At 38.6% G+C, this 14,554-nt stretch overlaps 1 protein-coding gene across 1 annotated transcript in view; it reads left to right on the top strand.

Annotated features, from left to right (window-relative positions):
* The window catches only part of CNIH3 (cornichon family AMPA receptor auxiliary protein 3), a 46,242-nt gene that overhangs the window by 18,509 nt on the left and 13,179 nt on the right, over positions 1 to 14,554 (top strand). The window contains exons 2-3 of the mRNA XM_032103393.1: positions 3,527 to 3,595; positions 6,421 to 6,468. Coding sequence (XP_031959284.1) covers positions 3,527 to 3,595; positions 6,421 to 6,468 — 117 coding nt within the window. The remainder of the gene's footprint in view (positions 1 to 3,526; positions 3,596 to 6,420; positions 6,469 to 14,554) is intronic.

Genomic DNA, 14,554 nt, shown 5'->3' with positions numbered 1-14,554 from the left:
GTCTGTTAATAAACTTCTTTCTATTCTTTCAAGTTTGGTGCCTGCTTTGCGTTTCTCCTAATTCTTATCTCACAGAAGGTAAATAGTAATGAGTATTTTGGACCAAACCACTACACTAAATTGGTGTTTCCGCCCGGTTACAAACCAAACCTGCTACACTTGGTGTTTTGGGTTTTTTTTTCTTCAAGTTCCTAAATAAATACCTGATGATCCTATTCTCTCTCTACGAAGCTGTGTACAACATGAATCTTCACAAATAGAAATAAACTTCTCCTTTTTGTAAGACGTGGCACATGTTTCCAAATTCTGTTCAGCTTTGTGACTAGGGGCTGGTCATTTTTCTTTGGAATGGTCCGTTTATTGTGTGGCCTTCGGAGAGATTGGGTTGCTGATGTCCATGTGTGTGCATGATTTGTAGTCTGGATTGCCACCCTGGATCAAATTAGATTGGAAAACTAAAAGATAATGAATGCTTTATAAAATACATTCATTTACGAAGGTGAAACAATGTCATTTCTTATGAAGTGCCCTGACTGGGATCTATTACATTGTTTGTCTCGAGATGAGATGAGATGAGATGAGATGAGATGAGATGAACTGCTCTGCTCGAGATGCTGGTAAGTGGGGCAGTTTCTGAGGTGAAACAGACCTTGAGTGTGTCCAGATGCTGTCCCAGAGCACTCAGCAGCTCTGCTCGGTACATGTGTGGGAGTCAGGCAGCTGAACTGCATCCAGCTGAAATGGGAACAGGCAGGAGATTGTTCCTCTGGCTGTGGTCAGAGCACCACAGCTCTCGTGAAAGCATTGTGTGTGAAATACTTAATGGAGACAAGTACTTGGTTATTAGGGGTCTGGATGGAAAAATGGCAGCTCCAGCCACTCAACACCTCAGGGCATTAAACTGCTCCAGAAGGCAAGTTATAATTGAAAGAGGAAGATGTTTCCTAATTAGTTATGCACACCTCGCTGCAGCACAGCCCAGCTGTATTTTCAGTAATATAATATAATTAGTTGCACAGTTACTCGGTGTGTTGTGAGCAACTGCTAATCTTAAGAAGCTACAGTTTTACTCAGTTGTGGCTTTCGATTTAAGACAGACAACATGTAAGATTTAAAAGCAACAAAAAAAAACCCCAACCCACCCCACTCCCAACAACAAAACAGAAAAAACCCATGCCCCCAAAATGCTTTGGGAGTTTCTTTATATTCCTCTGAGTCTGAGCCTGCCTAATGTTACGCTTTAAATTTTTTCACTGTAACTAAGAAATAGGAAATAGGAGTGTGCTTTTTCATAAATAAAAATAGGTATTTCCTGTCATCACCAGACTTCTATTTCTGGAGATGTAACAAAATATAAACTATTATGGAACTTTTTTTGAAATAAAATGATAAGAATTGAGGAGGGTTTATTTTTGTCAGCCTCCTTCCAGAGAGACACTGAAACTTTTATTGAAGAAACTTTCCTCCAGTCACGTGTGCTTGATACCAGACCTCAATCTCTTTCAGGTGTAGCAGAAGTGTCTCTTAAGATTGTCATAACTTTCAGGCGGCTCAAAAGGTTTGTCTGTGAGACTGTTGCATTTTACGTACTGGTTCTGTGAAAACCGTGTGCTTAATACCTGTCAGATGTGTTTCAATGCACTTACATATAATGCAAACATAACATAAATTATGTACCAGCAAATAGAGTAGGGTCTTGGCTACAGAACTGGGAATGTTGGTGAAATTAAAAAAAAAAGGGAGGAAAAGAAAGTGAAAAATATAAGTAAATATAAATGTGCAGTATATTTGAGTCTAACCTCTTTTCCATGCTTCCCCCTTTCTGTCAGTGCTGATGCTGGTACCCAACTGCAAAGAGATACCCAGTTACACTGACTCGTGGGGTTGTAGCCCTCTTAGCAGTTGGTCCAGCTGGAGAATATAACGACCTGTCCAAGAAGAATTAAATACAGAGGTGTCGTGAGCCTTATTCTTCATAAATGTACTGCAAACTCCTCACAGCTTCTGTTAGTTGCTCTTTTACCATTGCAGATCTGATTCCTAACTTGAAGAGGTACTGCATCCATAGGGAGAAATGCTTCACTTGTAATCACATTTTATAGTTCCCTTTGTGGTTTATTCTGCCACTTCGACTTGTCATAGTTGAATAAATTGAATTCTGTGGAGGGCTCTTGTAAAATGCCACACTTTTGATTTTTAAATGTGCTTTGGTGTGATGAATGCAGCATTAGAGTGGGATGTGGAGCGCTGCTGAAATTTGGGGATTGTAGCTCTGGGTTTTATTCTCGAGCCTCTCACCAGATTATTATGATTCAAGAACAGGCCCTTTTCAGGCTTTCTGCTCCTGCCTTCCATCTCTGCTAAATGAATGCATTTTGGCTATGCAGCAGGTCTGTGCTGACACCCAGTTGGTTCATTTTTGAACAGCCAGGCAAGCAGGCACGTTGTAACACATCATGGAAAGGCTGTTGCACTCTACTAATTACCAGATTGCTGCCTTGTACTTCCATCATCTCTTATTAAGAGCAGAGACTTTGGGTTTTAAAGTGTCTAAAAAGGAATCATTGTTTTAACATCTGTTTATGTGGTGCCTGTCAGTGAGCTTTCCTTCCTTGGGTGAAGCAAGACAGAAGCAGAATAAAAGGTATTACTAGAATGCAAACACAAAGTTAAGAATGTGCTTTGAGATCTTTGAATGAAGTATGCTGAGGATCATTACAGCTGTTTTCTTTCCAAGAAAACGATCTTCCAGGAAAACACTAGCTCTTCACTAGAGCTAACGCAAGATCTTCCAAGAAAATGCTATCAAATGGTATTATTTTTATAGGCAATTTATCTGCTGTACTTTAAAAGCATCAGTAATTACCAGGGTGTCTCAATCCATCCGTTAATGGAGGAGACCAAAGGACCTGAGCAAAAGATATCTCTCCATTAGTGAGATCTGAAGTAAAGTTTTAAAACCTGCCACAATTTAGGAAGGGCATGTTTGCTCTAGAGTGCTTTACCTTTTGAGGAGTGTGCTTGTTAATGAATAGCAGCTTGATGGTAAAGCTGATACTAATTTGGAATTAATATCTGAGGTAGGTTTAACAACTAATAAAATGGACAGTTTATGTACTAAACCTGGAACATCATATCAGATCCATCTCTGTGTTTTAGGCAGCTAATGACTTTTTCCATCAAATCTGGAGATGTATCTGTTTGTGAAGTAGTTTTATGTCATGTGGAAATTTGAGAAAAGAATTCTTGTTAATATGAGGGAAGAAATATGGAAAGGAGCAACACTGAAAAGGCTATAGATATGATTTTGCAGAGTGACAGATTAATGAGTTCTAGGTGTCATATGTAGGAGTATGCCATGCTTTGTTTTAACTACTTAGTTCTAAAGGGAGTGTGTCGGGGAAGCTATTTTTCCATGTTTTCCCTGGAAAGACAGGAAGGCAGTCAGTGCATGTAATTAATCCCTTAAGGAAAATAAGTGTTTGAATGAGAATTCATTACAGGAGTTGAAAAAATTGTTTTTCAGATAATTGCCTTCGATGAACTTCGGACAGACTTCAAGAGCCCCATCGACCAGTGCAACCCGGCCCACGCAGTGAGTACAGCCAGGGCCTGCGGAGCTGGGGCTGCTCCAGAAACAGGGAGCACTGAGCTGTCAGTGACGGATGAGTGTGGCAATTAATAGGGAGTCTCTTGTGAAGTCAGCTGTGGTTTGGAAAATTGATTTATTGGGCCAGTCTGAGGAGCCAGATGGTGATGTTTATGTTAATGGCTTTCCTCTTTGCTGAAGGAGGCAGGAAAGTAATTTGGAAATTCAAAAACTGAAGGGTGTCATGGGATGCTGTTGCTTTCTTTTTTACCTTTTCATTCTGTGGCATAAGTTTTCGTTTTCAAAATAATTTGCTTTCTCTCTGTTCGGGCGTGGGATGACCCATGCTTCTCCCATATTGTCTGTAATAATGAACCAAAAGAGGTGCATGCCTGGACTTCTCTGTCCCATGGTAGGGCTCTAGATTCTCCTGTGGTTTAGGAGTAAATATCATATTCTGCTGTATCTGCATGGAAACGCAGTAAATACCTGGGACTGTAAACTCAGTTTTAACTAGTGAACCAAAAGCGCAGCCTAGATTTATGCATATCAAAATTCCTCTGATAATTAAAGCTGTAATCTAAGGTGATTTGGCTGACTACTGCTACACGTGTCAGTTTGTACCACGAGAACTGAGAGCAGAACTCGTCTCCCCACTGGGAATTACAATGGTCATGACACATGCTGAATTTGATCTCTACAGAGGATGAAGTTCTTGAATTGCCTACAATTGGTAACCAGATTCAGTACTAGTACTTTGCCGTTTAACTTTGTTTCATAACTCAGCTGAGGACTTGCACTGCTTAGACCACTGATGATTTTAAGCATAAGCTTTATAATCCTAGAATACAATTTTTTTTTTACTGTTCACTAACACATAAGCAAAGAATAAGAAGAAAGAAATTACGTGAGGAAATCCTATAGAGGACATCAGTGGATGTAATCTGGTTTTGAATTTACTGGAAGTAATCTGATTTTCAATTCACTTTATCTGTTTTTATTTCCCATCTTGAGAACCGCAGACTGAATTTATATGTACCAAATTCCAGTAAACTGTTCCCTTCCTAAAACTTGAGATGCTCGGTGGAGATAATTTAATCTTATTTGAAAATGGTAATGGAGTTGGTCTCCATGATTAAAAAAAAGTTAACAAGTCCCTTTTTTTGTCATATTAGTGGTGCAATCAAAAAGTGAATCATAACGTTTCTAGTAAAGCACAGCAGAGTATTCTGTGGTTCACATACCTGACTTCTTGAAACTTTCTGTGATAACTCAAGCAATAATCTGAGATTGCTTTTTTCTGCACAGTATATATGTTGATGCCTTTTAGATTGTCATAAAAGGAAGATTTTTAGTGGGCATTTCTTGTATCTTTTGCCGAGTGAATTTTCCTTTTTCCCTGTGCACAGTGGTATGTGCCCATATTCCATTTTTTTGGTGGGGTAGTTTTCTGTATTGCACTGTAAGAGTGTCTGAAGTTTACCCACATGTCCTCCACAGTGTTTTCATGACAGAGGATAGAGGCTTTTTGGCAAGAGGAGGCTGAGTAAAAGACAAACGAGAGGCAAAAACAATCGCAGTACTGAGAATTTAATACATATTTCCTGGTTTGCTCTCTATTACCTCCAGTTCAGAGATAGACTTTCTACAAGGTCAGCTGCAGTTGGCATCTGTCTTTCCCTCTCCACTTCTAAAGGCAAGGGAGCTTTCTGCAGCTTCACAGGCACATCCACACACATCCATTCTCACGTTTGCAACTGTGAGTCTAAAATTTCTGACTCTCTTTTAGCTCAGAGGCTCCAAAAAGAGGCACTCTATTTTTCTGACGCCTATCAAGCTGCCACTGCCTCGTTGTCTTTCCAAAACGATACTTTTTTTTTTTTAAATGGCTTAAACTTGGGGACAGGAAAGGAAAACAGACATTCTTTTGGAGACTGGAATAAAATTGCCACAAGTTAGAGTTTTAAAACATTTGAAAAGCAAAAAGCTTAGGTAGACTTGGCTTCTCACATTGGTATAGTACATTACCTGCTTTAAAAAGTTCATTGTTTGGAATATTTTTTGCCATGTCTAAATGAAAATATTAGATAGTCTTCTGAGGACAGCAAACCCACTCTGCCTTCTGCAGTGTAACTAACAGTAACTCCAGTCATGGGGTTATGCAGTGAAATTTGGTTTTGCTGGTGAGCTCCTCATTATGAGCCATTGAAAAGAAAGCCTGTCTTTGATTTGTCTTCTTTCTGTGAGTTGAGCTTAGAACATCTTTTGAGTCACAATGCCTAATTACAGTGATTTTCAGTATTTATGAATGCATCTGCTGTTTAAAGTGGCATTTTTAGGATATTTCAGATATTTTTCACTAATGGGTTAAATTCTAGTTTTACGTGTTCAGGCACCATTTTAGTGATAGAGGAAGAGCTGCCATGCAAACTTCATTGTTGTTTTTCCCACTCAGATTTATCTTGAAGCCAGAGGTTGGGTACCTGAAAATGCAAGACCAGGTCTCTGTGGTATAAATTGGCACAATTGGATAGAGCCAAAAATGCTGACTTAAAATAGAGTTGCAGCCTCTGGCTGAAGGCTAACGTAGACTTGAATCCCCAGCTGATATTGTTACGGCCAGTAACAAATGAAAAATAACTTACTGGGACTTAGAAATGGGAAAATCATTTGGCTTGCAAGCAGTAGGTAAGAATTGAATGCTGTCATTTCAGATTAATAATGTGTTGCTTCACTGCAGCCATTAATTAAAACATTGACCCCTTGTAATATATTGTCTTAATTTATAACACCAGCTAATCTCCTGCCTTTCCCTCACTTTCTCCTGACAGAGGGAGCGGCTGAGGAATATTGAGCGGATTTGCTTCCTCCTGCGAAAGGTGAGCATGAACCAGCCAAGGATTTGTGAAGTTTATGAGAATTAAAGCCATCCCGTGGCAATGTGCATTTATTTTCTCTTTGATCCTCACACTCTATTGATGGAAAGCTGGATTCTCCTGTGAAGTGAAAGTCGTGATGACCTTGTAAGGACAGAGTAAGACAAATTATAAAAGGTTGATGTAATAGAGGGTGTCTGGATAAAAACTGAACTTTGGAACATCAGCCCATTTATTTTGGAACAAGCTTTTCCAAGGTGGTGAGTCGTTTTGCAGTTGCAGCTGGAGGTTCTTTTATAGTCCTATAAAACTGCTGTTATTGTTGTAGTACAGGCTTTAAAAATACCCTTTTTTTGAACAGTGGCTTACTATTTGACATGCTGAACATTTTTATTAGTTACATATCTAGTGTTCAAGGTTTCTGGTTGATGGAATAGAATAGTTGATATAATATGTGTTTTAGCTTGATGAAAGTGAGATGCTGAGTGCCTCAGTTTCTGAGGGATTTAAAGGAGCTGATACATTGTGGGTTACTTATCTGTGGCTTCAAAGAGCATTTTCATAAACAATCTTTGTTTTCCTGACTGTGTCCTGTTGAAGTAAAAATATCATAGTTCCAAACTACTTTATTCTGTGTTCAAGTTTCAATGTATTGTGTTCTGCAGGGTGGTAATGAAGCCTCCTAAATCCTGCATTTTTCCTTAAAAAGGTCGTCACTGAAGTGTGGACTGCTGAACACACCCTAATCAAGCTAAGACCTAAATTGAGATAGGGCTTTAAGAAACTGGTGGCCTCATCCTTAGAGGTTTTGGGAAAGATGGTGCTGGGGATTATCATTTTGGGCTGATCCAAAGGCATGACTGTGACTCCATGCATAACCTGTGGACTGTCATCCTCTGATCAGTCAGAACCTGAATAATGTCTCTTTGGCACCACTGTGAGCGTGGGACTGTTAGGAGCCACATTTAAGTACTTCCTGAGCCTGTTTATGACACTTGGGGGATATAAAAATAAGAGAAAATACTTATCACCAATAGCTTTCCACTTTATCAAACAGGCAGCCAGCCAGTCTCAAGCTGTGTCCCAGTTTCTTGGATATAAAGCAACTGTTGAGTGATGGTTTATTATATGTGAGCCCCATGGGAATGCCTTGCCTGCATCAATGTTTAATTTTTATTGAGCCTCAGCCTCGTTGTGAACAGCAAGATGGAGCATTTTGGCTAATTGCTGACTCTGTATTCATAAGGGATTGCCTTGCTTCTGGTTCACTTAAACGGTTTGTTAATTCAGCCTCTCCTTCTAAGTTCTTTGGGGACACATTTGTTTTAATTGAGAGATTATATGCAAGAAGAGAAGGGTGCAATAACTACAGAGATTTGTAGCCTTCAAATCTGACAACCACTAAAAATAGTTGGGTTTTATGTAGTATAGAGGAAAATTGAGGAAAAACAGTTAAGAATTGAGTGTCAGCTATATTGATACAGGAAAATAGCAGTTAGGATGCTTCCAGCAAGTACTAAATATATCCTTCAATATTGTGTGGCTTTAGGATCTGTTTCTATTTCTATGAAACAACAACATACCTGTTTTGAAGTCAGGAAGTTTTTTTAAAGGGCTTTGAAAGCAGTGCTGTTTTGCTATTTATGACACTAGAACTTAATGTCTAAGAGATGATGTAAATTTGGTTTTTTAAAGAGGTTATAGGTGGGCTATAAAAGTATGTTCAATTTCATGATACACTGGTTTTAGAAGAGATTCTTGGGAATTGTTAAGTGGGCATACGTCATATAAACCTGATCCCAGTGAGCAAAGACTTTTTTAAGAATGTATTTTTGGGTTTATCTCCAAAATACTTGGAGAAGTTTATTGTCAAACAGTGACCAGGTATGTGTTATTTCACCAGATATTATATAATTTATCTAAGTTATTTACATTTTCCAAAATAGAATGGAGGATGTAACTGTTCTGCAGCCAGGCACTTTCTGATGTTTGGTTTGGGGAAAATGTTTCTAGGTCATTAAAACAAGCAGGATTTGTCTGAAGCAGATATATATGATGCTGTCATGTACACAGGCAGGAGCACATGGGTCCTTGTTTCTATGGTGCTGTAGGATTAGATAAGCCCAAATTTTCTGGTTACTGGAGAACAATTGATTATGCATAAGGAAGCTATGAACGTTGTTATAGCCACAGTCAGATCTCTCCTACCCTGAAGTAAATGAGAAGAAGGCTTGTTTTCTGAGCCCAGCACCACCTGAGGTTCTCTCAGACTACAGATATTTCATTTTGTTCAGTGGTGTGGGGCTTTCTAGGATAGACTTGTGCTGCAAACTGTTGAATATCCCATTACATGGACACTGGTTGCTGTACAAGTGTCAGATGATTGACACAGGACACACACCAGTATGAGCAAATGCTGTGGAGGCTTTTTTGCTATAAATTGCCTTTGTTTCCCTAAGGATGTGATTCCATGGCTCACTGCAGTGCTGTCCAGGGGACACAAACTAGTGCTGGGTGGGAGCAGAGCAGTACAGAGCATCTCAGGCTTCTTGGGCTCATCAGCCCTGCTGAGGGGTGCAAAAAGCAAGGTGTGCCTGTGAGGTCTACCATGATTTTTACAGTCAAATATTTTGTTGGGGTTGTTAAAATATATTCAGTTACTGATGACAGCAATATTATTTAATTGTAATTGCAGTTGTATTTCAAGAAATCTATGTAACCAATTGATTCCTTATTTTTTAATTCCTAATTGGTATTTACATTAGCACTGAGGACAATTAGGAATTTCCTAGATTAAAATACAGTCAAATTCATTAATCAACCATTGTAATATTATTACTTTACCTTGGAGGAAATTTAAATTAAATTTTGATCAGGTTTGCATTATAATTTTTTAATTAATTCAATAAATCCTACTAAGGAGGAGAGTTGATTGAACTTCTTGATCAGTGAACACGTTTCAGATTTCAGTTTGCTCATGCCAGACAATGCTCAACAATATAAGTAACCTTTCTCCAATTATCAGCAAGTATTTGTTTTTAAAGCCCATTAAGCTAAAGTAAGAGTGATTTATGAACATCAGAAATGGAACTTAACTGGGAGGGAGTTGAGGTAGATAAAAGACAGACTTTTACACATTTTTCTAATGTAGTGCAGCATTTTAGTTAAGTTATGCCTAAAATTCGTAAAACTTCAAGTGTAAGAAAATACTGTACCAGAGCTCAATCCCTTTTCTTGATTTTATTTGGTTTTGGGGGTTTTTTTGTTTTTGTTTTTTGGTTTGGTTTTTTTTTTTCAATTCCTGAAGGGATGATTGGAAGAGAGTAAATTCAGCAAGAAATCTAACCACAGGCAAGGTGACATTAATCTCAAAGATGTTCCAGATAAACTTGAACTGTCTTGAAAAATACAAACAAATACGCAGACAAAAACCGCTGCAGGGACAGTATTTGAATAACCAAACTTGGCCAGTTCAGCACTCCAGTACTAGCAGTAATATAGTAGATAGTGAATCGGGAGCTGGGGTTTTAAAACAAAACAAAACAAACCTAAAAACCTCTTCACCTAATATTTTTTGAAGCAAGTTTTAATGTTTTAGTTAGGTGGTTGGGCAGTGCCAGTGCTTGGTCTGGTCTTGTACCTCTGTCACTGTGGTTTCCAGTGGAGCTGGATCTGCTGTAGAAATGGTGGAAACTTATTATGTATTCAGTAGTTCTGGTGTTTACCAGATTCAGTTCTGGCTTTTAGTACTTGCAAAAATAAAATAAATATCTATTTTAAGTTTATATTTCATTATTTGGTAAATAACCAAACCTGATGTTACCTCAAAGAGCAGTTGTAGAAGCCATTCCATTCAGACTGAGATAATGTAAATAAAATGTAAGACCTAGAGAGGGTAATACAGAATTCTAGACATCTGAGTGTCTGCACTGTTTTGTTTTGTATGTTTCAATATTTACCTACTCTGTAAAAAAATTTAAATTACTCATATGTGTGCAAGTAACAGTAATCCAGAGACATGAACAAACAGAAGTTTGAAGGGTTATGGGTTAACACCACAGGTTCAGCTGTGGACAGAGCAATCAATCTGAGGATGAAGATAAGGCTTGATCCCATGTCTGTCATGCCTGTTTGTCAACATTGAATGCAGACTCTCAAAGTTTGGACAAAACCCCACAATATGTTCGGGGAAACATTACTGAGCTCATTGGATCAGCTAACGGGGAACAAGTTAGCTTTTAGGCTTTTCCTTAACAGCAGAAGAGGCTTATTTGAGTATGGATGTTCTTTTTCTTTATATGTGTCTAACTATTATGTGAAATCACCACTCTTAAAAAGTAGCCCCGTCCTTCCTTGTTTACCCTTACTCAGCTGATGATTCTTCCTGCATATTTTGGACCAATGTGCACTAGAGTAATTGCCATATGAAATAATTTTTTTACTTGGACCTTGATAGGCTCCAGACCTTCGCCTTCTGGTGGCTCCTACCATTCCCTGCATGCAGCAGCTACAGTGGCCACTCTCCTTTGGGGAGTGTCAGGTGTCCCAGTAGCTCATTTCAACTGACTGATCACATTCTTTCCATCTTGATAAATTTTTTGGCTATTGCAAGGATCACTCTCTCTGTTGTTCTGCCTCATAGTCACTGGCAAGCCTGAGATAATGCGATGGATTTTAAGAGTGTGGGTTTGGGTATGTCTGTTGGTTGCTTCGTCGTGCGTTTAGGGATTTATGGACATGTGACATTCTTTTACCCAGTCTGCAGGCTGATAGTCATTAGCAGACCACTTCTGTAAGCCTATAGCATGGCTCATTAAAATGCCTAATGTGAGGTTATATAAGCAAATTTAGCAAATGTGATGCATAATCACAAGGAATTTTGGAAGTGGTGTGTAATCATCCATATTGTAAGAAGGAATCATACTTTCTCCCTGGGGCTGAGAAATCTCCTGGGTGGAAACTGCAGCAGCAAGAAAATTAGTTTGTTGTGAAACTGGGAATAGCAGCAATGGTTTTACCTTGGTAGTGCTATATGTTTTTTACAACCTCAGTAAACATGTTTTAATTCCTCATTAAGTTGGACTTAGCGGAAAAAGAAAATGTTGCAGCATAGCCACACTTAGAGGGATAAGTTTGCAGGGTTAATGCATCCCTGCTTTCCTCCTAGCACGTAGTGGACACTTATTCTTTGAAGCTTAGGTGTTTGTGTTATCCAGGAGGAAAACAGAATTTTCAGTCTGGTAATAAGGCATTTTTGGGCTGTGGAAATGGCAGTGATATTCTGCCTTGCAAGAGAAAGAGGCTGATGTTTCCAGAGTTCTGATGAACTGCTGCTGTAACAAAGATCACAAAGGGAACAAAAAATGGCTGCGTGTGGCATTTTTCCTGTTAATAGTGATTCTTAAAATGATGGAGCACATGAACTTTGTCCACTCTCATTAGAGACTGAGGAGTTCATCATTGTTACTGGCTCCTCAGCACATGTTGTATTTCTTAATGTATCTAATACTCTCTCCTTTCACACCTCACCGATGTGATGAAACTGCTGAGTTTTGAGTAACCTTCTGGGCAGTAGGAAAACCGTCAGGAGACTCTTCCCACAGAGTTGACGAGGAGCATAAACCCCAATCAAGAGGCAATGTGGATATCTTCTGAAGAGTGAATATAAAGTTCTGTGAATAGAAGATATACTGCAGGTACCTAGGGGGTTATTCAATGTCTCACTGTGACTCAGGGCAATACAGAAGGTTGTACCCAGGCAGGCATTGCTGTGTATAAAACTATTTAAGTAAATACTATGTATTTTTAAGATTATTTTTATCATCTGAAATGCCTTTTTTTTTTTCCTCCCCAATCTTTGCACGGCAGTTCAGTGGTTCAGAACAGAGTTCTGAATCCTTTTGGTTGGATTACATTAGGTAGTTTTGTTATTAACTGGCCTGATAAGCAATGTGAATCTGAAACAGGTGTTCATTAATAGTTTTTTTTAGAGGTTTAAACATATGATCTGTTATTGGGACTACAGTGATATTCTGAATTAACATTATCAGATGAAAACTTCACATTTTAATAGTGTCTTAAGTCAAAAGAGTAGTTTTAGGCTATTTCGTTTGTCTTCTTTCTGGAAGGAAATATAATACTCTGCTTTTGTTGTCTTTAGGTGGATGTTCTGTTGTCTTATGTTTTGCCACTTCTTGAATTTTGCATTTGGTTCTCTTAGTTGGATACTTTGGTCTTTTAAAGGTTGTGTTGTGCTTCAGCCAGAGATGACTTTCAGCAAGACTTGGCTCTCCTTTTCCATTATGTTTGCATTGGTGTTTGTGTTACAGAAGTGCTTTTGGTCTCATGTAAAGAATAAAGCCTTGTTGTGTCAGATGCTACAAAACCCACATGGTAAATAGGAAGAGCATTTGTTTGCACTCACAAGACATGTACACAACAGGAAGGGAGAGGTTGCACAGTTATTCTGATGATAGAAATCTTGTTTTTGGAAACCTACTTAGTTTTGTTGTTAGCGGGCATAGCTTGAATCTCTTGTTTTTAACTGAAGCTAAAATTGTTAGCTGTTTTTGAGGGGTGTCAGTAATTGCATGGGGCCTCAAATCTCTTCAGCATCTGTTCAAATCCAGCCCAGTTTGGAGTCAGCCTCGAACTACTGTGGTCACATTGATGATTGTTGGGAGTAAAATGATCTGGTGTTGTATGCTTAGAGACTTGGGATGCTTCCTCTACAGAAGTGTTAATAAAACAGGCAGTAAGATGAGATAGATCTCTGTCAACATCACAGTAAGTATGAGCTACACCCCTCTGCTATACACACATACACAAAATTAGCTTCCAGACTGCCTCAGAAGAAATTCCAGAGTTTGCATGCAGCCACTGGAATAAAGGATACTGCTGTTTCCGAAGTATTGATTAGATCTGCAGATTTTGTAGGCTGTAAGCTTGCCATGCTGTTCATATCCTGTCAGTTAGGATTTGGACTGTGATTGCATCATCCTTCGTAAAACTAAATTCATTGAAGTTCTTTTCTTGAGGTGCCCCAGAACTTTTTCAAATACATTAGGCTCTGAGTGTGTGTGAGAAACCCAAAACTGGTGTGTATCTCACTACTCCATCCTTATATGAAAGTTGCTGGTAAACTTCTATTGCATGATAAAGCCAACTTTATTCTGGCCTTCTGAGTGGCTCTGACAAGATATTTTTACATTTGGAGAGAGCAACTTTACACTTCAGGGATAAAATTTGAAGTTAGCTAAAAATGTATTAGTACACAAGTTTTAGTTTATGAAGATCATGACTTATGGTGGAGTTCTTTTTAGACAATTTTCACACAGCATCTCTCATTAGTCAAAAGAGGCAGGAGATAAATGCTAAATCTTCTGTTCATGTGAACAGTGAGGGTGTCCTGAGGTTGTACGAGGAAAAGAAAGAAGAATGTAACTTGACAGGAGAAGTGGAGATACAGGAAAGGGAAGTAAAATATTTGTAACTGAAATATGACACACTTTCACTAGCTCTGTATTGGTTTAATTGTTTTCTGCAGCTTGCCTAAAGGAGGATGGAGTTAATATATTCACAGTGATTCACACTTGGTAGAGATTTTGTTTGCACCCAGAAGGATGGAGGACATAATGATTTTCCCTGAATCTTGCAATATATTTCCAGTACAGACAAAATTTAGGCGTTCAGTACCTTTGTTACTGAGCTGCCTTTTTCAGTTTTGCACTCTGACAGGAAATTCAGTACAGATCATCTAAAAGCTTCTCTCTTTCCCTCCCTTAAGTCTTTTCTGCCCACTTTTTTGTTACATTTGTTATCTGTGAGCTGTGGAATGGGATAAAATGGGGTATGCCCTATTCAGTTAGTCTTTTGGGCACCCACATAGTTTTGAATTTCATCAGAAAGAGTGGAACTTGGCACAGTAGCTATTTTGCAGAACTGATAATAGAATTGGGATCAAAGAGCAGGCAGTATTTATACTTCGTACACAAATAATCCCATGAATGTTGCTTGACTAGAGATATTGCATCTTTGTCACACTTTCTGTTTTGTTTTAAATAGATTACATTCATATTTACTAAAAAAG

This window comes from Corvus moneduloides, chromosome 3 (genome assembly GCF_009650955.1).
Source record: "Corvus moneduloides isolate bCorMon1 chromosome 3, bCorMon1.pri, whole genome shotgun sequence".
Taxonomy (NCBI): Eukaryota; Metazoa; Chordata; class Aves; order Passeriformes; family Corvidae; genus Corvus; species Corvus moneduloides.
Note: the sequence above shows the minus strand (reverse complement) of the source record. Positions and strands in the feature narration are given on the sequence as shown.